The sequence below is a fragment of the Laetiporus sulphureus genome (assembly GCF_001632365.1).
Source record: "Laetiporus sulphureus 93-53 unplaced genomic scaffold LAESUscaffold_44, whole genome shotgun sequence".
NCBI lineage: Eukaryota > Fungi > Basidiomycota > Agaricomycetes > Polyporales > Laetiporaceae > Laetiporus > Laetiporus sulphureus.
The window spans coordinates 203737-227145 of record NW_024468553.1 but is presented as its reverse complement, the minus strand read 5'-3'; the positions used below and the strand labels follow the sequence as shown (position 1 = coordinate 227145).

At 51.0% G+C, this 23409-nt stretch overlaps 13 protein-coding genes across 13 annotated transcripts; 6 read left to right on the top strand and 7 right to left on the bottom strand.

The window, feature by feature from the left end:
• Positions 1-15: 15 nt before the first annotated feature.
• On the bottom strand, positions 16-1272 carry LAESUDRAFT_660682 (uncharacterized protein; the record flags this gene model as incomplete). The annotated part of the gene is made up of 2 exons (XM_040904885.1): positions 16-658; positions 710-1272. The coding sequence occupies 2 exons, from the start codon at positions 1270-1272 to the stop codon at positions 16-18; spliced, it is 1206 nt and encodes a 401-aa protein (XP_040760697.1).
• A 637-nt stretch (positions 1273-1909) lies between these two features.
• LAESUDRAFT_791123 (uncharacterized protein) lies at positions 1910-2420 on the top strand (the record flags this gene model as incomplete). The annotated part of the gene is made up of 2 exons (XM_040913928.1): positions 1910-2023; positions 2082-2420. The coding sequence occupies exons 1-2, from the start codon at positions 1916-1918 to the stop codon at positions 2418-2420; spliced, it is 447 nt and encodes a 148-aa protein (XP_040760696.1). The 5' UTR covers positions 1910-1915.
• Positions 2421-2727: 307 nt separating this feature from the next.
• On the bottom strand, positions 2728-4811 carry LAESUDRAFT_738471 (P-loop containing nucleoside triphosphate hydrolase protein; the record flags this gene model as incomplete). Its single annotated transcript, XM_040910899.1, has 8 exons — positions 2728-3053; positions 3108-3213; positions 3266-3408; positions 3462-3659; positions 3710-3744; positions 3807-4370; positions 4423-4608; positions 4780-4811. 8 exons carry the CDS (start codon positions 4809-4811, stop codon positions 2728-2730), a joined length of 1590 nt encoding a protein of 529 aa, XP_040760695.1.
• A 449-nt stretch (positions 4812-5260) lies between these two features.
• LAESUDRAFT_729694 (uncharacterized protein) lies at positions 5261-5983 on the bottom strand. Its single transcript, XM_040909689.1, has 5 exons — positions 5762-5983; positions 5671-5711; positions 5591-5615; positions 5441-5534; positions 5261-5387 (listed from the first exon to the last, which is right to left on the bottom strand). Exons 1-5 carry the CDS (start codon positions 5933-5935, stop codon positions 5320-5322), a joined length of 402 nt encoding a protein of 133 aa, XP_040760694.1. The 5' UTR covers positions 5936-5983; the 3' UTR covers positions 5261-5319.
• A 1225-nt stretch (positions 5984-7208) lies between these two features.
• LAESUDRAFT_762377 (uncharacterized protein) lies at positions 7209-7762 on the top strand (the record flags this gene model as incomplete). The annotated part of the gene is made up of 2 exons (XM_040913094.1): positions 7209-7542; positions 7605-7762. The coding sequence occupies 2 exons, from the start codon at positions 7209-7211 to the stop codon at positions 7760-7762; spliced, it is 492 nt and encodes a 163-aa protein (XP_040760693.1).
• A 1006-nt stretch (positions 7763-8768) lies between these two features.
• LAESUDRAFT_716532 (uncharacterized protein) lies at positions 8769-9390 on the top strand (the record flags this gene model as incomplete). The annotated part of the gene is made up of 2 exons (XM_040907264.1): positions 8769-9131; positions 9172-9390. The coding sequence occupies 2 exons, from the start codon at positions 8769-8771 to the stop codon at positions 9388-9390; spliced, it is 582 nt and encodes a 193-aa protein (XP_040760692.1).
• A 345-nt stretch (positions 9391-9735) lies between these two features.
• On the bottom strand, positions 9736-9969 carry LAESUDRAFT_630464 (uncharacterized protein; the record flags this gene model as incomplete). Its single annotated transcript, XM_040903387.1, has 2 exons — positions 9736-9838; positions 9881-9969. Coding segments are annotated over 2 exons (192 nt in total), but the record flags the coding sequence as incomplete, so codon positions are not given.
• A 902-nt stretch (positions 9970-10871) lies between these two features.
• On the top strand, positions 10872-13384 carry LAESUDRAFT_716531 (uncharacterized protein; the record flags this gene model as incomplete). Its single annotated transcript, XM_040907263.1, has 12 exons — positions 10872-11063; positions 11119-11239; positions 11280-11456; positions 11508-11657; positions 11712-11878; positions 11931-11994; positions 12066-12361; positions 12416-12608; positions 12655-12674; positions 12763-12839; positions 13145-13178; positions 13211-13384. 12 exons carry the CDS (start codon positions 10872-10874, stop codon positions 13382-13384), a joined length of 1665 nt encoding a protein of 554 aa, XP_040760690.1.
• A 238-nt stretch (positions 13385-13622) lies between these two features.
• On the top strand, positions 13623-15827 carry LAESUDRAFT_716530 (uncharacterized protein; the record flags this gene model as incomplete). Its single annotated transcript, XM_040907262.1, has 8 exons — positions 13623-13947; positions 14004-14035; positions 14095-14463; positions 14940-15012; positions 15241-15312; positions 15336-15389; positions 15503-15545; positions 15758-15827. The coding sequence occupies 8 exons, from the start codon at positions 13623-13625 to the stop codon at positions 15825-15827; spliced, it is 1038 nt and encodes a 345-aa protein (XP_040760689.1).
• Positions 15828-16115: 288 nt separating this feature from the next.
• On the bottom strand, positions 16116-16395 carry LAESUDRAFT_762374 (uncharacterized protein; the record flags this gene model as incomplete). Its single annotated transcript, XM_040913093.1, has 2 exons — positions 16116-16225; positions 16284-16395. 2 exons carry the CDS (start codon positions 16393-16395, stop codon positions 16116-16118), a joined length of 222 nt encoding a protein of 73 aa, XP_040760688.1.
• Positions 16396-17074: 679 nt separating this feature from the next.
• Positions 17075-17423, top strand: LAESUDRAFT_762373 (uncharacterized protein; the record flags this gene model as incomplete). The annotated part of the gene is made up of 3 exons (XM_040913092.1): positions 17075-17120; positions 17189-17279; positions 17354-17423. The coding sequence occupies 3 exons, from the start codon at positions 17075-17077 to the stop codon at positions 17421-17423; spliced, it is 207 nt and encodes a 68-aa protein (XP_040760687.1).
• Positions 17424-19091: 1668 nt separating this feature from the next.
• On the bottom strand, positions 19092-21483 carry LAESUDRAFT_762372 (uncharacterized protein; the record flags this gene model as incomplete). Its single annotated transcript, XM_040913091.1, has 7 exons — positions 19092-19176; positions 19227-19469; positions 19520-19554; positions 19612-19948; positions 20001-20031; positions 20090-21198; positions 21254-21483. The coding sequence occupies 7 exons, from the start codon at positions 21481-21483 to the stop codon at positions 19092-19094; spliced, it is 2070 nt and encodes a 689-aa protein (XP_040760686.1).
• A 400-nt stretch (positions 21484-21883) lies between these two features.
• On the bottom strand, positions 21884-22398 carry LAESUDRAFT_729691 (uncharacterized protein). The gene is given in 5 exon segments (XM_040909688.1): positions 21884-21959; positions 22003-22023; positions 22034-22113; positions 22173-22243; positions 22272-22398. The coding sequence occupies 3 exon segments, from the start codon at positions 22379-22381 to the stop codon at positions 22061-22063; spliced, it is 234 nt and encodes a 77-aa protein (XP_040760685.1). The 5' UTR covers positions 22382-22398; the 3' UTR covers positions 21884-21959; positions 22003-22023; positions 22034-22060.
• Between the last annotated feature and the right edge of the window lie 1011 nt (positions 22399-23409).

Here is a 23409-nt window from a genome sequence, read left to right as displayed (position 1 = left end):
AGTATCATTGCAATGTCATTCATTCAACGCCGGCGCGTCCGAACCGAGGATACCACGAAAAATCTCCCTCTCCCTCTCTCGTGCCTTCATCTGTCCCTTCTTCAAGCGATCAAGCCCGGCTCGGATAGCGTGCATATGCACTTCCACTAGAACCCTATCACCAAGGATATCTGGTGCTGCCACCCTCTCACGTAACTCCTCCATGTCTGCACTCAGTGCACGCAGTGTCTGCAGTGCAACCGTGACGTATGCGAGTGCTCGTCTGCGGTACGCACCCAGTCCCTTCAGTAGCACCAGATGCTGTTGGTGCCCTTTCAGCTTGCGCTTGTTTCCACCGAGCAAGGTCCACAGAGAGGCAAGCAGCTCATCATACTCGGCTGAGATAGTGTTGTTCTCGTGAGTGATTACTTCATAAATGGTTCTGAGGTGCTCCTCGAGGCGTTCGAGGTTCACAAGGTCCACCTCGGCCTCGAGGACGACTCGATGGATCTGATTCGCGAGGACGTCCATGCAGTCCGTGAAAGTCTGCCGGATGATTGCTCGTGTCTCAGCAGAGGTAGCGGAGGGAGCGAATGGCCAAATGTTCAATAAACCTGATGAGGACTTGTCATTCGCTGCTTCGATGGCGCGAATTGCAAGGTTGTTGACAGCCATGACACTTCAGTGTTTGTCAGTACATGAACATTATATGTCATATGCCAATAGTCACCTATCCACGGCTCCTCCGATTTTCGAGCTCAATTTATGCAAACCCCGTCCCGTCTTCCTCACATTGTCCACAAAATCGCCCAAGGACTTTGCCAGAAGTTCCCTGCTAACCAGATCGCTATGGTGCACAAGCGTGACAAGATCGCTCGTCGCCATTTCCGCTTTCTTGATCTCGAAACTTAAGCCAGAACCGATGACCGACTCGTCCAGCAACTGCTCGAACGTCGCACCCTGGATCTCAGCAAGCTGAGTGAAGTTTGCCCATTTCGGGCAGTTATCAATGATGGGCATAATTCTCTGGCACAGTGCAGAGCTGGAGATCCCGGGGATGATGCAAACCGGTGAGAAGACCATGCGGAAGGTCTGCGCCATCCATGTGAAGAGAATGCCCAAGGACCAGATGAATAAGAGTATGCCAAGCGGTTTGCGGAGTAGTCGCAATGCTAGGGAGAAAATATCGAACAAGTACCGGGACACAGACGATGCTCCGGTAACGGCAGCTTGTTTGCGGTCAATCACAGGTGTAAATTCGTCTCGAGATCGAGTTGTCCTGCGTTGCGTCATTGTCTGAGTGACAGTATTGACTGCCCTGCCATGCACTATCTTCCTTCGGCGAGATTTGGATGCCCTCCCAGAACCAAGTTGATGGCCGCTTTGCTTGTCCGAGTCGCGATCATCGATCTGCATCGACTCGCCTTCCCACTCTTCCTGAGACGAGTTGTGCTGCATTGGCTAGGTGAGACTGAAGTTCAGAAAAGCAGATTCCTTACCTTGACGTCTCTCACTGACTGGTCAACCATCGGGGGAGGAATCAGCAGATCTAGAGATATTATGGTAGTCGTTCGCTGAAAATGACCTGCTGCGGTTCGATGACACGGTCACGTGACGTCGTTTTTGGGGAAGTTACGAGACGTCCTCCCCTTATTCTCCACACCTCTCCCCTTTCCCCCACTCACGCGCCGCTTTGCAGGTCGCCACGGGTGGGAACCTCGCTGGTCCACTTACGCCGATGGAGACAGACCTCGGCGAAGCCTCTGAGTTCCGCGTGTACCATCTCATCGACGTCGACGACCCGCTCGCACCGTTCCCGATTACCTACCAGACCGTAGGGACTGAAGTGGACCCAAGCCGTTGGCCGACGTACACGTGCCTCGCCCACGCAGAGATGTCGAGCGCAGCGCGTGCTCTGGAGGAGATGAAAAAGGAAATGGAGGGCAAGAAGGTCGACCCGGTCGCCCAGTGGCGCCGGGCTATCGAGCATGGGGATAAGACGATAAAGCTGCGAGACGTGGCGACGGTGTTGAGGAGTAAGAATGTGCGTAGCTTTGCTTTCTATATGCGCTGGGCGACAGGCTGATTATGCCCGATTGCAGAGCGGCCCGTATGAGTTGACGTTCGACGTGATGTTCCCAAACGATGAGATCTTCCAGGCGGTAAAGAATAGCGGCGTGCTTACGAAGGAGATCCTCGCGAAGGTATATGGTGTGAAGCTCGAGACAGTGCTCGCCTGTCTATTCTTCCCGCAGGCGCGTGCGTTCAAGTTCACTATTCCGAGGTGCGGTGGATATCCTTGGTCGATGAGTTCAATGTTGATTCGCTTTCTATGCAGGGTGCACCCGAACGGTAGCTTTGGGGAGACTGACATGCATGGGTGCCAGCAGCATATACCTTTGGTTGATACAGACGTTCTGCTGCCGATCGCTGCACAGTGATCTGCAACATAGTCCTGAAGAGGTCAGATTAATATCTCGGGGTCTGGTTTGTACGAACGGTCGCGATTTGCCTATGCTTTGAATGTGGTGTTTGTAATGTTGCTTTCCATGTCGGACTGAAGCTTGAACGTTTGTGCGCCGAATAGCAGGAACTTGAAGTACGGTACTTCTTGTATGTAGACCAGGGTTCAGACCATAGGCATCCCCTTCACGTAGCTGCTGGGTAAAGTAAATTGTTACTCACGAATACATCAAGCAAGTGCCCATATGTGTGAGATGTACAAGATCAAGTATATTGCACGCGAAGTCACTCTTGAACTCCGCCATGCACATGCTCCGTGTTGGCAGCACCCTCCTCGACATCAGCGCCGTTCACCCCACCCTCTTCATCGCCAGCCAACTCCTGCGTCTGCTGCATGAATGTCGTGATATGTGCCAGGCTGTTCTGCTGCAGCTGCTGTGCAAACGCGCCGTTGTCATCCACCGGTGCATGAGGGTCCCATGTAATGGGCTCGCCGTGCCAGCCATCATTGAGGTACACGTAGTTGAGGAATGCCCTCCAGAGCAGATCTGGCGACAGCACTGATGGATCGCCGATTACTATCAGGAGGGCTTGAGCTCGTGTGACAGCAACTGGTACAATACAAGGTGAGCGGAATGTATGAGCCATGGTGATATTGAGCGTACCATTGAACCGCCACGGATTGGCGACGAATCCCAACGCATAGCGTGCATCGTACTCGAGCAGGTCACGGCTACTGCGTACGGTAGAGAGTATGACCACCTTCCGTTCCTGCGTGCCACATCTGTTAACGGCTGCATATCTATAAAGGAGGCCCACTCACGTCGCCTTGGGATTCCTCCACACTGGCGACCTTCACCGCATCGTCTCCGTCCACCGAAGCTCCTGCCACTTTCTGTGAGAGCGCCTTTCGGAACTTGCGTACGTGTGCATGGTATGGGGCGATCACTCTGATCTCGTTCTTCTCTGGAAGAAGGGCTCAGCATTCGATAGTTGCATGTAGTGGAAGTAGTACTCACCGATCGGGTGCCGCCGGTCAGCGAGCAGATCGGTGATGTACTTTTTTCCGACGATTATCTCGTCGACGTTGAAATAAGAGGGAGAATTGGCTTCTCTATCATCTTTGCCGGAAACAGCGCGGAAGACAACAGGGAACTTCGGGTTCTCCAGATGCCTCAATCCGAGGTAGGCATTGATGATGCTCGGAGAGCCGGACACTTGCAGCTCATTGTCATAGAATTGCTGATTCGGGAATGTGAAATGGCACCGTGCGAGCGGAAGTTCTTGACTAATTTGACGTAGCTACGCAGGTTACGAGGTGAGCATTGAATGATTTGCAAGTCACTGTACAGAGTATTACTCACGATCTGTTCCGCCCCGTTGGCGGTTGATACAACTCTCGTTCCACGAGCCGCTCGAGATAGCTCTTACCCAAGCCAAGCTCCCGGGCTACAGTGGATCGGATGGGGCCCAGCTGTTCAGGATTGCCCGAGGGAGTGACCTGGGTAGATGGGAGTACCATAGGCTTGACTGCAGTCATCACTTCGGATTCGCTGGCCTGCCCGGCCTCATCAACGAAGATGTGGCTGAAATGGCTGAAATGGAGGCCGACTCCATATGGGAATGACGCAGAACCGCATGTACATACGATCACCCGGAATTGCGCAAGCTTCCCCAAGGGCGGTACTGAGAAGTTTCCCTGCTTGTTCAAATAGGTGAATGAGCGCAAGTCATTGGGCACCTCATCCGGTTTTCGCGAGACAGCGCAGTGGCGGAACAACTGATCCGTATCCAACATGTTGAGCCGCTGAGCGAGAATGTCCGCAGCGCTGTTGCTCGGCGCACAAGCTAGGATACATGCTTGACTGTTGCGCGCGAGCAATTGCCGAATAGCCTCCACAACCGTGACCGTTTTCCCTGTTCCTGGTCTGCACACACGAATGAGAAGTGAGCCATTCAACATGCATATGGCATACTTACGGTCCAAAAATGATGAATGGGGCCGCTCCTTGGCGCAGCTTAACGATAGAGCGCACAGCCATGACCTGAGCGGCATTATTTCCGATTCGAGCGTCAAAGTAAGCCAAGGACAGATCAGTTACAGAGACCGATGACGTGAGACCAATGTGTTGCGGTTGAGGGAAAAGTAAACGAGCGAGTTTCGACCTGTAGATGCGAAGGGCTTGGTGTTATCTGCGAAATGGGATACGATTAAGTTGGAATCTAACATTCTACAGGTGCGGGAGGGCCTGATGAAAGCTCGCCTACTTTTCGTGGGGAGCAAGGATTCTGCAAAGGGCTGAAGCTCATGCTCTTGTACCACTGCGGAACACATACATTTGCACTGTCAAGTTGATATAGCCTTGCATTATGTTGGCACAGCACTATAAGTCTTGTCGTAAGTGCGTTCGGGTGGCTGAATCGACGGATAGCTATAGGAACCAGGACTGATGCTCCGTAATATAGTGCGTCACCAAAACTGGTTCACCCTTCACACCCTGAATGCTCTGATGCTAACAATTACGCTTCCCCGCATTTTCAAACGCACTCCTTCACTATGTTCATGCAGACTCGTTTCCTTGCTTACGGACAGCTCAACATCCACTCGCGAAATATGTGCAGTGTTGTTCATCACAAAAATATATGCAAATGCGCCGGAACATTAAGGCAGATGGCATCGTCGCATTGCCACGAAGGTGAAAAATAAGATACGAGTGTCTTACGGGAGTTTTCAAGGAAAGTAGTAGACAGCCATGCCGATCTACGCAATCAGCGCAATTCTACGAATGAGGGATCATGCAAAAAGAAGTAAACACACCGGATCAAAGTCCATAAAACAACATTGTCAGTCCATTTGATTATTTGACAAGCTGCCAGTCAGACGCCAATACTGTCATCCTTTAGGCTACGACCAGCGTGACTCTTGACTTCTTTCTGATACTGAGCTGTGAGGTCGGTGAGACACGACCAAATGACAATTGTGCGTAATATAACTCACTCGTTGGTGTATCCATCTGTGACTTCTTTACCGGAGGCTCTGTGGCAGCAGTTGAGTTCTGAGCATCAGGAGGAGGGCGCTGGTCCCCTTTTTTCTGAGAAGAAATCTATGAGGAATGAGACAATGGTGCATCGCATTCAAGTAACTCACAAATCGCTCGTCAAAGGTTCGTTTCCTGTGAAGACGACTCGTGGAACATTCGCATACACAAACATTGTATAGCAACTAACCTAGCGACTATATCTCTTTGTTCCTTCATCTCTTTCTCGTCCTGTACAAAATGTTCAGCTCAGCAACGTGTGCTAATGCACGTATGCATGCCTTCTTGAGGCGCTGGAAGCGCTCTAGGAACGAGCCGTCACTAGAGAAGATTTTAGTGGGCTTAGGTTTCCGGCAGTGTGTATGAGCTTTCGGGACAGGCGGTGTCATAGACAAGGGAGCTGCAGAGGCGTACCCGCTACTCAGAGGTAGTGGCGATGCACCATAGCTCGACATGTCGTAGGAGCAGCGATCAGAGATGCAGATGAGAACCAGGTGAGAGAGCTGTGGGATCTCGGACTTCGGACTTCTCGAGCCGACGGCCACCATTATAAGTGTGGAAATTTCCCTACAAAGCTGCAGTGTTAGTAGTTGCGTTGCATTTCCTCAGTATCTCGATTGCTTCGACTTAGACTAACGGCAATCACACATCTCTTGTTTGTATCAGAATCGGGTGCAATCCGGTCATTGCAAGCACAAAATATTGGTAGAAAGGCGACAACAAGCGTAGTAACGAGGACGGAGTGAGCTGCCGATAGAACTCAAGCAAGCATGACCACGAAGAGCACGAAATGAAGCGGAATCGATCTTCGGTCACGGGCAACCATCCGTCTGCTCTTCCCTGGTCGCTTTGCAAATCCTCTGCTCTTCGAGCCTCCTTCACTGGCCGCGTAGCTTTCCCACCACCACCCACCGAAATCAAAAATTATCCGTCGAGGACCTGGTATTGTTTTGGTCTCCTGCGAGGACCACCAAAGCCGAATTTCTTGTCCGTGGCGTGACGTGGCATCTTTTTTCCTTCAGATGCAGAGCTTTTTGCTTGTTTCGATGGGCGATCTGAGATAGCGTGCTCCACAGCGAGGTCGAAACCATCCCCGTCTTCTTGCGGGTTGTCTAAGGCGCCCTTGCGCTCTGCAAGCAAGTCAATTCCTAACGTTGAGTAGTTGTTATAGACATGCGTGCGAGACGACGGCAAACCGCACGGACACGAAGATGCAGGCGAGACAAACGGCCAAGCACGAGACAGCGTGAGACTATAAGCAGCAGACAGCGAGAAGCGAACAAGACGGCCGCACGAAGACATCAGCCACCAACCAAAAAACGGGGCACACTTTCAGCCACTCGGCAAGTGGAGCGGACAACGAGTGACATTATTATGTAAGCACTGCTGCACTTGCTCTCTTTAAACCGAACCGAATGAAGGGTCATTCGGAACAACACTCTCTGCATTAGTGGTCGTCTCTATTAGCTTCGATCTCGACTTTGCAACCCTTGCGTGCTCTTGTCCCCATTACAGCGCAAGACTTCCCCACAGCCTCACCAGATCAAGTCACGCATCAAATCACAACGCCAAAAGCCCTTTCTGGTATAGGCAAAACCATCAGACAAGGAATGATGTCAGATGGTGCCTCGCACGAAACGTCGCTGATAATCGGGGTGCCTTAGCCTTCTGTTTATGTGAGTGAAGTTTACTAACCCGCCCTAGCCTGTGGCCCAACTGACGAGACTAATGTTGCAAGCACGCTCCCGTGCGCAAATTTTAGTCTTCCAAGGTGCCTTCGTTGCGCATAGGACGTCTGTTCGATTACGGAGGTGGGTGTATGCGCTCATTTGTGCGATTAACACACTCAAATCATACATTTCACTCGCATGGACAAATGCAGGTCTCGCTGCCTTACTCGGCTATGGTGCTGCCGCCGAGCTCCTCCGTCTCTCGACCAATTCCGAGGAGAAATGCTCACCCTCGCTCATGATGACCGAGGACAATATCGAGCGCCTCGTCGCGAAGCTCACGCAACTCCGCACAGCCGCGCTCAAGCTCGGCCAGTTCATGAGCATAAAAGGTACGCTTTCTCACCTGGCATGGGTGTATGATGGTGCGAACTGCGAAGACGATATATGAAAGACAGCCACGTGCTACCGCCCGAGTTCGCGGGCATCTTCCGCAGGGTGCAGGACAGCGCGCATTGCATGCCGGACTGGCAGATGGAGGTATATGGCTGCCCACAATATAACGATGATAAGTCTACATCTTCGCACGAGGTCTCAAAGCAGCACAGGTAGGAGCACTGGTAGGGATTCCAGGAACGCCCGCCCAAAACGTTTCTCGCTCCAAGATATATAAACCAGAGTCCGTGCACTCAGCAGAAAGCGGCACCCGAGCTTTTCTTGTCTCAATCGACTAAACGAGATTCATATAGACACATATGCTCGCAGCACAGCCATGAGGCATTCGCCGGAAGTCACGAATTGGCAGAGCGATGACTCCGAACGTCCCGAAGTTCCCAGTGATAAAGATTGTCCTACACTACTTCCCCCCTCTGTCCTCATTCTGGTCCCCAGAGAAGATTTACGAGACAAATGTGAACGCAAAGCCTTCGCTGAAGGTATACAGAACTGAGTATGAAACGAGTAAGAGAACGATCGACCGACAACCGCTCGGCATGCCAACTTGTGTGATCGCTGTGTACTACAGTGTGAATATGTGAATGCTAAGTTGAGATCGCACCGAGGCTGGCAAGACATTGACATTCAGATCCGACTTGTCTTGCCACAAGAGCCTCAGACGAACAAGACAAAAAAAAAGCTTCTTATGGGGTTTTCGACTAAATTTTACTGACTCTGGCACATGTACATATTCTGAGAAGACGCCCGAATGATGAGGTAGTATTCTTGGGAGTAAAGTTCTTGCCGTGCCTATTAAAGTACCGGAAGGTAGAATCCAAGAGTCAACGCGGCATCTCAATTTACGTTGGTATTTGTTTGTGGAGATTGCACCACACGATCAAAGATTGCGATCGGTTTCGCTCCGGTGCCGCTAACCATATATATAGGCGCGTGTGCCTGACCCGATATTGGATCGTTGAGACAGACTACGAGACATATGAAATACATGGCTTTTGAACACTTTACAATGGAATGACATGAGACCAAAGTGCTCTCCAGCAAGGGCCGGCAACTTCGGCCAAATGTTTTCTTATCAGCGAAAAGCGGGTGGCATCCCATACATACGAACTTGAAAAACAGGTAATATATTGCGTACCCCTGTCAAGCTTAAGACTTGATCTCCATGCCCTTAGACATGCGAGTACCTGCTGGTGGAGGGTTGCGTTTGCGGAACTCTCTCGCCATATCTGCCATACACAACCAGTGGACGTCTTTGTGGGCGTTGACCCATTCGATGAAGCGCTCCCGTGCAGAATGGTCGGTGGCGGAGTTTGATAGAACTGCACGGAACAATTACGATCATGAGGAGGATGTGAGGGCGGCTAATGCGCAAGTGAGCACGTTTACTGCACGCGACCAGAGCGAGTCTGTCCGAGACGAGCTGTGGGAATTGCGCCGCAAAGGCGACAGCGATGCCTGCGCCCTGTCGATGCAGGCCAGACCAGAATCACATCAAATGCGCATTGCGAGACAAACGAGGCAGCCGGTGTGGAGTCACGGGAACTTCGGCTGCAACCTGCCGCCAGGCGCAGCTTCAGCATCTTTGCGATGCCGACTGGCTTCTTGACAGTGGCATGATGTCCCCTTCTAGCCCCAGAGCCGCTCGTGTGGCGCCTGCCAAGGCACACCGAATTCAACATGACGATCAGCAGGATGCAGCTGATGCAGAGCGTGGTAGCCTACCTAAAATGTTGAATATTTCCCGCTCAGTTTCCGACGGTATAATAGTGCCTTTAGAGAGGTGAAACACCCTCATCAATTTCTGTTATAAATCATTCTTTGCAAAGACAATCGACCGCCATTCAGTTTTTGTCGCTTGAATTACGGATGATAACGGCATATAGATCCCGTTGATTGAGAGAATACCCCATCACGTTTGCCTTCATGCGAAGCAATGATACGAGTTACTGTCAAGTTCCAGGCAAACGCCATATTTTCTGGACTAACAATGTCATTACCCTGTGGGGCAGACGGGATAAGCTGTTGTTCGACGCCCATTCTTTGATCAAGCGTACCGTCTAATGCAGCATCTCTCGACGCGTGAGGGATGGTAAGGAAATCATATGTCGACATGAGCGATGATCTCATCTCCTGCAGAGCCCTCGATATACGAGTTCCAAAACATCAGGCAGACTCAGATTTTCTGTGATAATGCCCCGCTCGTGTAATCCCTGTAGGAGACGGCGAGAATACCTTTCGGTTATAAGGTTAGCAAGTCTCGGCCGCGAGCTTGACAGAAGGTGGGTTCTACTTTGATGAGTCTTCCGGTCACTCGTGGGTCGAGTAATCAGAATGTCTAGGTCTCCGCAACCCACCTTTCCCCTGTGACGCTTCTTCAATACCCGCAGAGTTGAGATAACGGGCAGACTGTACCTCCTATAACTACCCATGATTTCGACAAATAGGCTAAAGTCGATCTGCAACGCTATTGTGCATGTGAAACATTATCGACTGCTGCATTACGACACGTAAACGTCGAGTACTAACTTATTGTTTTGACGATGTTAACAATATCGGCAGCCTCGCTTTTAGACATCCTAGAGTTCATTTCTGAGTAGAATATAAAGAGAACGCTAGGTGAAAGAGCATATCCGATGGTATTGGAGCTACTCACCGTCGTAATTGCCTGGGCGGCGGTAACACAATCCCTCCTTTTCTTGCTCTAACATCGTCTGATGTCCGACAACCTCTAATGACTGTTCTACTCGCAACCAATGATGAGCACGGCGCAGAGACAAACCTGCTATACATACCAGCTGTCTCCAGAAGGAGCGCTCGAGTCTCTTCATTCCTCACGGTCAACGCGATGTAAGCCACAGCATCACCACTTCCAATCGATTTTCCGCTTTCAAGCGCCGTTGGTAGCGTGCGGACAAGCGGAGCGAGTGACCCCGGTCATACACCTAGGCGCAATCGTCAGTGAAGATCGCAATTATGGATGGATGGAACGGGACCTTACAGCATCGACACCGACGATCACGTCAGGATCACGGCACCTTCCTTCCATAGCTCTCCTCTGCAATGCGTCTCATAACCTCCCTCACTCTCTCTTGCCTCATCGCGGCTCATTGTCCTCGGTATCACCACGTCCTCATGCGCAGGTTCCTTCAACTATCCACATCCATATCAGTCTCCACACACCGTCCTGCCAACTCAAGTGACAGACCAGCAGACTCAACTTCGGCCTTATCAACTCCTTGAATAGACTCTCCCGCGCCTCCCGCCCATGGTCCTTGTCCCACTAGCTCATGAAGTATCCCTCGGCCTTGACCCCTTCCGGACGAGCGCGCCAGTCGAAGGCATCGGCGGCTGCTTGCTTATCGCGCCGTACGAGACGACATGCGCACCCAGCCCGAGTAGAGCGTCGTCGGTCCCGGGACGCAGTTCAACGGTAGACGCGGCGGCTACGCAAGTCAATGTATGAGTGGCGAGGAATGAAGGAGACGTACGCGGTCGACCTTGAGTAATTTGAGGAGGGCCTTGTCATCGAGCTTGCTGTAAGGGAGGAGCAAGGCGCTAGGGTGCTGCTTCGGAGGAAGTCCGACTCTGGCGAGATTGACGGTCCGAGCGATGTGGAGTTCTACGTAGAGAACGGTTCGTTGCTACTGTCCCCCCACAATGTCACCAACCACAGCCCACCTCAACGAAAATCGTTTGCTGGCTAAGCTCGAGGAGCTTTTCTCGACAACTCTTGGGCCAACCGTTACCGCAAACTCTGGAAGCCTTCGTTTACCTTCTAGCGAGATTCGAGCGCTTTTGACCAGTGTGACGGAGCACTCCTCGGGTTCCTTGCATGCAGAGACGATAGCTAGTGTGTTGGATGAACTCTTACCAGCTAATGGCGACACTCTATATGATGCAGCTCATGTGCTACAGCTACTTCTCGTGAGATGGCAGTCGGAGGAGGATTCTTTGAAAGGCCTGGTTGACCTCCCAGCCGACACGAATGGTGAAGACTTGGCAATCGGTGGCAAATGCGGAGAGGATGGGGCATCATCCATTACTCATTCAAGTATGTGACGATCTCACTTTTGGTCTACGCTGCCGCTCTTAATATTGCGGGCAGACTACGAGCGTGTCATCCAGAAAAGACTAGAAAATATGGATGCCGCAATATCAGATCTAGACTGTGCAGTCTATGATATCACGCAGAGCATGAACGAACATGAAGAAGAAGTAGACGGTCGTCATCACGCTGTGAGACGACATTTGAACGGGTTTGAGAGAAACCTAGTATGCTAATCCGCGACCGATCACTTCATTTAATTCACTTACAGGTCTCTAGGCCCGACAACAAGCAGACATTGACTCCATGTCTAACGCATCAGAAGTTTTAGGTGAACGGGTGGGTGAGCTGGAGATGACAATGAACTCAATCCTGACGGTACTCAAACACGCTTATGGTGCGTCGGCTGCACAGGAGCGAAAGAAGAGTGTAACGATGATCCTTCAGATGAATCGGCGATGGAGAGACTAGATCACCTTATTCGCCAAGCTAGATTGCAGCTTGGTGACTGTACCGGGTGCCTTTACCCCTCCAGTGTTCCATCCAGTTCTAGTCGGCTATTGAAGGATCAAGCCACTGTTATCAACATGGCTCAACTCACGGATCTTATAGAACAGTACGTCACTATTGGACGAAACCTCGAGTTACTTGCAGGCAACTTCATTGATCGTGCTGTGGGAACTCGAGAATTCGATGCGACGTCAACACTGGTGCGTGTGCTTGCGTCTTGCCCTCCTGTTGACATCCTCACTTCTGACCGTCAGCTGCTCACCAACATCTCGCCAGGCGATCAGGAGGGGGAAGAATCAGCTCGTATCGTTCAGCATTCTCCGGTTGTTCATCCCGTCACATCGCATGAAGCAGCACAGGCTGATGCTAGTCGTGCCCGTGGAGACTGGGATGCGCATGCTGATAAACGGGACCATGAGGTGATTCATGATTCAATTCGTAATGAAGGTCCTACTGATCACGTTTGTGTTTAGCACCATCTCTCTTTGTGTAGGGATCGTCAAGGACAGCCTAGTGTGTCAGCTACAAGCCTTTCTTCCTGGCTTCTAGTAAGATCGTTACGACTTTTACTTGTTCATCATATCGAAAGCGTATGCGACAGGCGGTTTACCGACTTGTATCCAAGAAGTGCTACCAAGTCATTTTCATGGCCTTGAATATCCAAGGGCCCAAGAACTGGTGCGTTGCAGATAATTTTACGTGAAGAATTCTGCGGTAAGATTATGCAGCAGGGATGCTGCGAATGCGCTAATTTCGATTCATCTAACTTACAATCGTGCTGAGGATATGTTCAATTCAATTTCTACACTGCACATCTTCGCAGGAGTGGTGCTCTTGGCCGTCATCGCTTATGTTGTGGATCTGGTCATAATCTTGCAGGACAGCAAGACATCAGCCATCCGAGATGGTTATATCTTCCTGTAGTACTATGGATGCACTGTTGTACTTCGGCCTCGATTTCCTTGTAATGATGATGTTTATAGCTACGTAAATATCGCTAGGAGTCGTGGAATCGCAGTGAGTTGTTGTTCTTGATACCACCATTGCAGGGCTCCACGTGGGTTCTTGGACATCGCACTTACAGAGAATGCTGTGCACCCATCTCGCCAATGCACTCATACCCGACTTCAGTGTGGGGAATTGGGGTGGTGAGGCCGCTTCTGCGGGGGTCAGCCGGCAGGGACGTGGGCCGCGTGCAGGTCGGACGTGGAGAAGCATTCTGAGTCATGTGATACTATACAAGCAATAGACCTCGTACGTCAGGCTGTACAGGTCCACAGAACAAGGATACGGAGCCGGTCCGTGATGCACGATCGCGATGTACACAATGCATAGCGACTTATTGTCTGCTTAAAAAAGCAAACCTACGGCATCACTATATATGTCTCGGCACCTAGGCCGGAAAGCGATACACTGACCTCTTTCTGTAACTCATCCTGGCAATTTTGAAGCGTCACTCGTATGGCTTTGCCGGCCGAGACAGTCGCACCTAAACTCGATTTAGCCGAATGGCTTGTCCATTTCCGAACAGGAGCGGCGGATGATTCTCGTCCTATCCAATGTGAACTACCCGCCACCAACCACAATCAAACGCCTCGACGAAAGCTGAAGCTTTCAATGTTACAGAGAGAGTTCACGAGGGCCGATTATAACATACCGCTGGTACGGGTTTGCTTCCGATCGCGCAAGGCAGACATTTTATTTACCAACACAGAGCATTCGCAGACCAATGCCATGCCCCGAGCTCGCAAGACCGTCCAGATCCCTATCCATGCTATGGGGGTTTGTCTTTTAGCTTTCATTTGAAAGTGATCAAGTGATCTCATACTAGTATCGTCACAGACCTCAGGCCAAGGCCGGGTCCAGATCCTGAGGTATGCGATGGTGTAGCATCCGCATTCGCTTAATAAGTGATAATTGCTTCTCGACATAGTACTTGGATCCCGCTAAACGCAAAATCAGGGGAAATCGCGGTCACATCATTTGGTTCTCCAGCGTTGGTAACAAGCCTATCTCTTTTCCGAATCGCATTCGCCCTGGGACTGTCCTCAAGCCTGGTACTCTTTTCATTCATCGCATAGAGAGTGAAAATGATGCAAGACCAGTTTGCGTCCAAATCTGGATCGTTGATGCCCAGCAGGCTTGGCAGATGGTTGCCAATGCAATGCAGCAGAAGCATCCTATGCTTAAGCATATGGTTCTTATTCTTGGGAGATCTGGGAATCCAAACTGGGTGACACGGAAGACTGCAGACCGGCATATCGAGCCTGAAGTATTAGTTGTAGAGGCTCCCTCACACGCAGTCTGTTTTTGAACTGGTGACAACTCGGATACGCAGACCGGAGCAGAGACAGCTGTCTTGTCACACAACCACTAGCCCTACAGTAGACAGGATATGATAACGGGTGCACAATGAGTGTAACGTGACAGTCTCTTACACAACGATCATCGGCTGTGATGCGTTCTCCCTGAATAACTTGAACGCACACGTCTGCGCGCGTCGGAGGCTGCGGAAATGACGCATGATAACCATCTTCATCCTGCCCATCAATCAGAATACGGCATCCGTTGTCTTGCAAGTCGTAGATCCGATGCATCAAGCGCAGGATCGTTGACCTGCCCCGCACCCGACTCGCCCACAAGCGCAACAGATGAGCCCTTCGGAACCTTGAACGATACATCACTGAGTGCAGGTGTATGCCCGTCATACGAGAAGCTGATTATCTATGGTGAGTAGCAGATGACATCAATGATCATCGCTGTTGACGATACGAAAAGCAACCACCGACCGAATTCAATCTCGCCATTAGCCACGATGAGAAGCGGCGCGTTGTGCTTGTCCTTGACATCGGTCAGTTCATTGAACAGCTTGAGCAGTCACTCCTCATTCACTAGCATCTGATTGATGGAGCGGTAGATCGTGCCAAGTATGGTAACATGTTCAAGGGAACCGTAGAGCTGCAAAAAAGAGATAGTTGACAAGGTAGTAGAACCAACCAAAAGGCCCTAACGTCTGTGGAACAAATGAGCTCATCCACTTTACTGCTCATTACATTGAAGAATATATATGATAATCAAGTTCTGGACAAGATTCAGCATGTGGACTCAGATGAAGTGGTCTGGGTTCGGCTCGCATCCTCGACACGCCGCGGTATACGCCCGCCGTACCTGTAGGTATTCAGCAGCTAGGCATGATCAATTGGACGACATACACTGACCATGGTTTAGGTTCGCATACCCAGGTTTCATTGCAAAGAATTGTAGGGTCGCATGGCCAAACTCCGGATGATTCTCCATGCCACCAGACTTGAGCCGATGTAATCTGTGCAATTAGCTGGTAGGCAACGACATTGTTGAGGGCTGGCGAGCCTGCCAAGGCAAACCGTATGTTATGGTAGCTCCTCCGAATAGGTTCGGGTAGAAGCATCGCTCTTACCAAAGCAGCTCCAGCCCACTGATGGACCGTTACCTGGTAAAATGATGGATGATTGGATGGTTGGGTTACGTCATAGTCCGCTGAGCTCGCATTCGCTCGATTAAGATCTTTCCTTCAAGATCAGCTGCGCCTGGAATAATATCTCCACAATCTTCATTAGGTTGACACCAGCACAGACAACCGTGCTTGATACATTATTAGGGAAACCGGGGCTCAACGGAGATGAGTAAGCAGAAGCTACAACTCAGCCCGCTTCGTGTGGCCGTGACATCAGCAGTGGTACGGGTAAGCCTGCGCGTGTTCTCATGTCATTTGTCTGTGCGCGAAACTCTCACCTTACCCGGTAGACAAAATAAATCGTATCAAGTCTCAGACGAATATCAAACCGCATTGTGAGAAACATTTGTTCGCATGAATGCCTTGTACAGAGCGCTGCTAATGGCACTGAGTTCAGCGAATTTTCCACACTGCCGGCCATGCCGAGCGTCGGGGAGAGGACGTTGTAGTTGCTCCCGTCCTCATTGCGGTTCGCGTAGGTTGACATTCCGGCGCAGGGACGGCATCAAGGGTGGAGCGCTGGCAAGGACAGAGAGGAAGCAGGCGAGCAGGTGCGGGAAATCCTTGTAGACTGTAGCGGGTGTGTGTCAATTAGAGCATGAGCAGGAATGAATGCGCTGGGCACGCACGGTCGTCGGGAGAGCAGGCCATGATGGTGAGGAGCTTCTCCAGCTGAGTGGGCGCCAGCACCGATGACAGAGGCGAACGAGCGGGGACACTCACGAGGAAGAGTTGGTCCATTCACACATCTTCTCGAGTGATACTATGGCTGGTCCCATTCAGCAAAATATATCTCGTAGATCATGTACAACAATTCGAGTTCTTGGACATTATCACTTCGGATCTTAGCAATGTGTGCACAAACATTTAGAACTAGATATATAATTCAAAGCTCACCAAAAGGCCAAAAGGCCAGCCTGTCGGAGAACTTCCAAGTGAGAGGTTGCCGAAATCGACGTCACGTCGCCACATATATAGTCACATCTTGCCGCGCAACTCCGACAATGGCTTGTGTTGGCACACGCGGCAAGGTGCTTTATTAGGCAGGTGCCACTGATGGTGTGATTGCCCTTCCCAATGCGACGTTTTTGGCAAGAGTCAGAACTTTGTGGCACCACATCGATTTGACCCAGCGCCGTGGCACGAAGCCTCGCACCTCTGTTAGATATCAAGTGGTTCATGTACACATCCGAGGGTCGCCTCGAGCAGATATCAGGGCTATGAAGAAGCTTGGAGGGACTTCGTGCTGCAGTTGTTGAAACCCCGCTTTCTCGCCAAGAGTTTGTAACGCACATATAAGGATGAGAGGCTAGCATTTCAAGCAGCGAATTGTTTTGTGTCCATATATATCGACCCAGCGATAATCGCCTACGAATGATGATAAAAAGGCTGATAACGATGGTAGTTGCGAAGTACAGCCATGTCATCGCCTACGCCTATGAAGAACATCGTTGTCATTGGTGCCGGTACGTCTTGCCCTTGCACGTTTGATATATTTTTTCAAAACTGAAGACTGACTATACGTCAACTTTAGGGGTTGTAGGTCTCACCACCGTGGTCAAGATACAAGAGAAAGGCGGATTCAAGGTCACCATTGTCGCAGAGACCTTCCCGACTGACGCCAAGTCAGCAAGGTGCTCGGACTTATGAAGATAGGGCTTGATATCGACATACGATCACCCGACCCTTCCTTCCTAAGCCCACAAGCTGGACTGTGCTGGCACGCCACAGGTGTATTGACCGCCGTTGATGCGGCTCGTACCATCTAAGTCTAATCCGGTAATGAGAGGGAACCGTCATGGATGCTGTCGCGCACCATGCTGTGCTCCCAATCCGAGAAGAAGTGTCCAGAGGTTAAAGACGTCCGGTGAAGCCATCTGCCCAAGCCCAGCATGTCGGCACGTGTTATAAAAGCCTGTAGAAATAATGCTCACGAGTCCCCAGCGTCTCCTCTCTCGATGAGCAGGACATTGCTCTTATTATCTTCTGTGAGTCGACGTGCCATAACGCATCCACTGGTGCCTCCTGAGAATGAATGTAAATCCCTACATGACATCTAGCGATACAGACACCCCTACCACCAACAACAATGTCATCATACTGCACCTTGAGGGTAGGCAGTGGATGCTGGTACAGATTGGTTGTCGTGAACGGCCACATGGATCAAGGAGCGCCAAAGGGAGTAGGGGTCAGGTACAAATGAAGGATCCTCTAAAGCCCTTATATTAATGGTCCTTGAGGGCTTCTAGGGATTACTGGGGATTGGGTCGAGGGACTACAACCGAGTCTCGATATCCGACTCTCAGCGTTAGCTACAGCCGCACGGCGGGAATAGTGTCCGGAAGAAAGCATTTGAACCCCCGGTGGAATCCATAGTCTCTGAGATTCTGATGTGAACAGCTCCGAGAAGTCGAGAAGTTGAGTCAGCGAAGAAGAAGTCAAAGGGCTGGACGCTCCGAGATACAGGTTCAAGTTGGTAATGGCACAATAATTATATCTTCAGATAACTTCCTGCACCGGGGAAAACAAGGCGAGCAAGATATCCGAACGGCCATCTGGTTCAGAATAGTATGGCTCACCCTAATCTGCAGAACGGTCCTAATCTGCAAATCATCTCTAGAGCCCAAGTCCATTCAGCTTAAATATTAAAAAAAATACTATTAATGATTGTCGCACGGTCACAAAGACCCTCGATATCACTGAGATAGCTGATCGGATGACTGGTCGCGAAGTTGTGCAAGGACAATAACTGCGCCCGCGTTCTCAAAAGTGGCTGATTGCCGATGGATGCCCTTAAATCTATAACGATCCTATTGACCATATCCTCCACTTTGTGTAAAGAAGATTCCTCACATAGAGTCCACTCACATTATCAAAAGTCCGGGTTTGTTGGTAAGCCGGCATGCTTTAGATTAAGAAAACACTGAGGTGCAGGCGTGACGGGCATCAGCCACCGCTGCTTACTTGTGAGATCACACAACAACAGTATCAAGAAGCTATAGGACAGGCCGTAGAATGGGAAACGTTCGCCCAATCGAGTCTCGGTGGACTATCTTGCATTTCCCGCACAGCCTGCACAGATTTATTTTTCCACGGGAAACCTGATGAAAAAATGGTGAAAATATCTTAAGTCTGGATATGGAAGTAGTTTGGAAATCGGGCGGAGACAATTGAATTATGTTACAATTGTTTCACCGAAACATATCGGTATCACATATTTTTGGACTGAAATATCTTCATTTAGGAAATAGTTTCACTATTGCTGATACGTTTCGGTAAAACGATCGTAACATAATTTAATTGTCTCCGCCCAATTTCCAAACTATTTCCATATCCAGATATAAGATATTTTCACCATTTTTGCATCAGGTTTCCCGTGGAAAAATAAATCTATGCAGGCTGTGCCGGTCTAACTTCCGACTGCATTCCGGATTCGTTCATGAGCTTCTCAGCGCCTCCTCCAACAAGTCCAGAGCGATTATCGCCGATCCCCAGGACGACTGGAACCCAGAACCGCTATGCCTAATATACGGGTCTCAGCCAAGGACAATGCCACGGGCAACGGTACCCACCCATAGTTGAGAAACGCTGGAAGCTTGCGACCATCCTCCGAGGCCGAAACCCAAATCGTCTCGAGTCTGAGACCGCTCTTCCTGGCTGGGCGCAGGCCAACTCCAACCTCAATAATCAAAGCCCGCAGGTCATCCACAGTCGGTGCGCGTTGGGCCCTAACTTCGGGTGGTGCAAGTTCTGGACAGAGGGCCAGGCAGCGCTGCAAGATATATTCTGTAGTTTCAGACCTTGACGTTGGGTACCTGACGGAAGAGCGTTAAGTGATTATCCTGCTTCGAGCAGGCCCATTTACCAATCGCCCTCCAACTTGGTCCCTCCGCACACAATCTGAAGAGGCGGGTGCTTAGAGCATGACAATGCTCAGCCGTTCATGGACATACCCACACACTCGTCCGCTACACACGCCCGAGGGTCGTTCTGTACAACGGTACGCACAAACAGCGAAGCGGCGTGCTTGCGGAGGCGCTCCCGGATGAGGATCGCCGCAAGGACATCAAGCGGTGTGTGCTTCTCGCAAGCTGCACAGCGGCCCTTGCGCTCCGTCTCATGCCAGCGTTGCCGTTTCGTGAGCCAGTCAGCCGCGACGTCCACGCTCTTATTATCCAGCACAATCTTCTCATAGGGGCACAGGAACTCGCGCTTGTGAGCTGCCTCCCACAGCGTCGCAGCCTTCGACAATGACACGGGACGCATGATGAGCGCAAGCGTGGATAGGTCCATTCTCGAAGTGGCAAAGGTGGAGATGCATCATGTGCCACGACATACACCAGTACATCTGCAGCCGAGTGGCCTTGCCGACCTTGTCTACAATTCGGGAAAAGTTGTGATATCCCGACGATTGTAGAGCGAGTGGGTTACATACCATTGAATGCAACAAGCTCGCCCAATCTGACACAAGCGCGTTGTTCAAGCTGGTTCAGCTCAATGCCCCAATCCACTCTTCCCGCCTTGATGACGCCGTGCATCAGCCCGAGGACCCCATCGGTCACACCCAAAGCTCTGCGCAGCCGTTCGGTCTCGTCTGCTGAGCCTCTCCTGGCCGGGTCTAGCGCATCCAAGAATGCCTCCATCAACGCAGCGCGCTGCTGATTCCTAGCCTTGGACATATGCACGTTGTTCGCGAATGTCGCAGAGGTCTCTGCGGTCGTGCACGACGTTCTGAGGTGCGTGACGTACGATGCGAGTGCAGGTGCGCGCTTGAGGGTGCTCGAGATCCAAGGCAGGATCACGTACAAGAAGACGAGCGTTGACACAAGAAAATGTGCTGCTTGCACGAGCTCATGCAGCCCAAGCCCGCTTGCGGATGAGGTAGTCAGATAGATAGAAAACTCCGCCTGTGGTCGCACTTGAGGCGTCAACACCGTGCCATGATGTTCGTGCGCCGGGTGTGCATGAGGACGAGAAGATGCCAATGGAGAGTTGAATACCGAGAAGAATGCAAACGCCGCAAGCAGGTACTGCTGGGCAGGTGTTTGCTGTGTCTGACTGTCAGATGAGGTCTGGACGAAGGTATCTGGCATCTGCGCGTCAACAGGGAAGATTGGAGCTGCATTCTGTGTCGCTGCCACGGGTGTCGCTGTTGCCGTCTTCAGCTGGTGCTGGAGCGACAGCAGGAGGCAATGGGACCTTGCGTGGCCTATCACGCTTACGCTTCTCTGGTACAGTGCCAGGAACAGCGGGAACTGCCAGCTGTGGTTGCGGCGCAGCGCGACTTTTGCGACCTTCGCCTTCTTGCGCGCCCTACCCTCCTCACCGTCCTCTCCTTCGCTATCGTCACCATCAACATCCTCATCATCACTCACCGCACCTGCGCTCTCATCCTCGATCTCATCCTTCTCCTCTCCGCCGAATCGCTCCTTCCACTCGCGATCCCACTCTTTGAGCAGCGCCGGTCCCCCGACGAGCCCGGCGATAAGCGACTTCAGGCCATCCTGCTCGTGCTTGAGACGCGTCTCGCGCTTCTTGAGTACCCTGGTGTAACAGTTGTTCAAGTATTCGACCAGATATAGAAGGAGTCACCACCTACTTGATATACTCTGCTGCCTTCCCGAGCACATTCGCCTTACTCATCTTGCGCGTGACCTTCACGCCATCAACGAACCCACGCGAGTCGACGACATCGTTGAATGGATTCTCCTGGCTGTTCACCTTGGCCTCCAGCACACGGAGCGCCGGCACAGCCTGCTTCAAGCCCGTAATGCGCGCATTCAAATTCGTGCGATACCTCCACTCGACCGTGGTATGCCTACCGCCCATGTTCGGAACTTGTGCGAAATCAATCTGATCCAAACCGTGCGAATGACACACGCGACATTGAGCTAGTTGAAAATGCCAGCGAGGTCAAGCATCCATGATCACCTCCTCCGACTCCCATAGATTCATGCAGGACTTCTCTAGTAAAAATGTATGTAATTTATTCTGTACACTACGGTATAGTGGTAAGCTATGTATTACACTACACTACGGTACAAGTGCGAGAACGTATGTATTTCTACGGTATAGTAAGCTATGCGGTACGCTACGCTACGGTACAAGTGCGAGAGGCGGGCGAAATGCACGTACGGTACGGTACAGTAGCAAGTACATATGCGGGTATAGTATGCAACAGCTATCGTGTCTATTAGGTATCATGTCTAATAGGTATCGTATCTAGCAGTTATTCTATGCGATGGGTATAGTACGAGAGCCACTGCCGTAAGTATGAGACGAGAGACGAAGTACGGTACGGTACGCTATGGCTATGGTACGTCTACGGTAAGGCTACAGTAATCTGCATACACTGACGGTGCGTATCTTTATGACTACACTACACTACAACTACACTACAACTACACTACGCTGGACCTTGAGCTTGAGGAGCTGCGAGGGGAGATGTAAGCAAGGTCACTGAGAAGAGATAAAGAAACAGAAAAAAAGAAACAGAAAAAAAACCAATTTCCCGGAACCCTTTGTTCCGCCAGTTGCCCTTAACACCCTCTTGACGTTACCCTCCACATCCACACATTGCAACCCTCCCCTCCGGATCCCCCGTCTGTTCAGGGTACCCCGGAGAACCCACCCTGGACAACCCATCTAGGGTTCCCAGAGCTGGGATGATCCCTGCCCTGCCTAGATCTCCCGCGTCCGGGGTCACCACAGCAGGACGTTGAAACATTTCGGTGCCCCAGATTCTCCTGTGGAGGGTCCTCTGGAGCGAATGTTTATCGTTTCCCATCCGCCTCTGAATTCCCCTCGTCCGGGGTTTCCAAAGTCGAATGGTTTGACGTTCCGCGATATGCTTCGTGTTCCCTGCGTCCAGAGCTTCGTCCGAAGCTGAAACGTCTGCGTTTGTTTGCATGTTGCACGCTCTGGATTCCCGGGCCAGGGATCCCAGAGCGGATAAATAAGAGAAATGGACTGTTTTGCATATAAATATAAGCCGAAACCGTTATAGCCAAGAGCATAGACGAGAGCACGACAGCAAGATGAGACGAGAGCGTGGGAGCAGGACGACGAGATAGCGCGAGAGCAGGATGATGAGATAGCGAAAGAGCAGGACGATGAGAAAATACGATGAGAGCGCCGAGATAGCCGAAATAAGTTATGCTGTAGATGCAGTGATGTGATGCGAGAATGCTGTCGATGATAACAAGACCGTTGTGCTCAGAAACGTCGCTGTCGCGACGTGTTGCCGTACACGTCGATGGGAGAACCGCAGCCAAGATTAACAAGATGTCAGGCCTTCGGAGCAAGTCAGCGATAACAACAACGTTTACACAATGAAATGACGCACCAAATAACATATCAGCCGCTAGTCGATGAAATAGCCGAACCGCGAGACACGAAGTCCGAGGGTAGCGCATAAGCCCGCCTTAATGCACACGATAAAGTTCCACCTGGTGAACGTATCAACAACGGATTGTGGGCTCTAAAATGGTGAAATTACTCACGATGTTGACCACCAGCCACTATTCCACAAAGCCGTCGAGTCGCAAGAGACGCGAAATCCAATAACAGCCCACCTGCCAGTCTTGAGATTACAAGATGATGCAAAGCCCTGAGGAGTGGTCAGCAACCAATCTCCATTCAAATCTACGAAGACTGCTCACCACGTAAATTTCAGCCGACAGCGGAGTCCTTTTAGGTACCAGAGCCCCAAATCGATGCTCGTGATCATGACTGATCCTGCACCTGCACATGCAC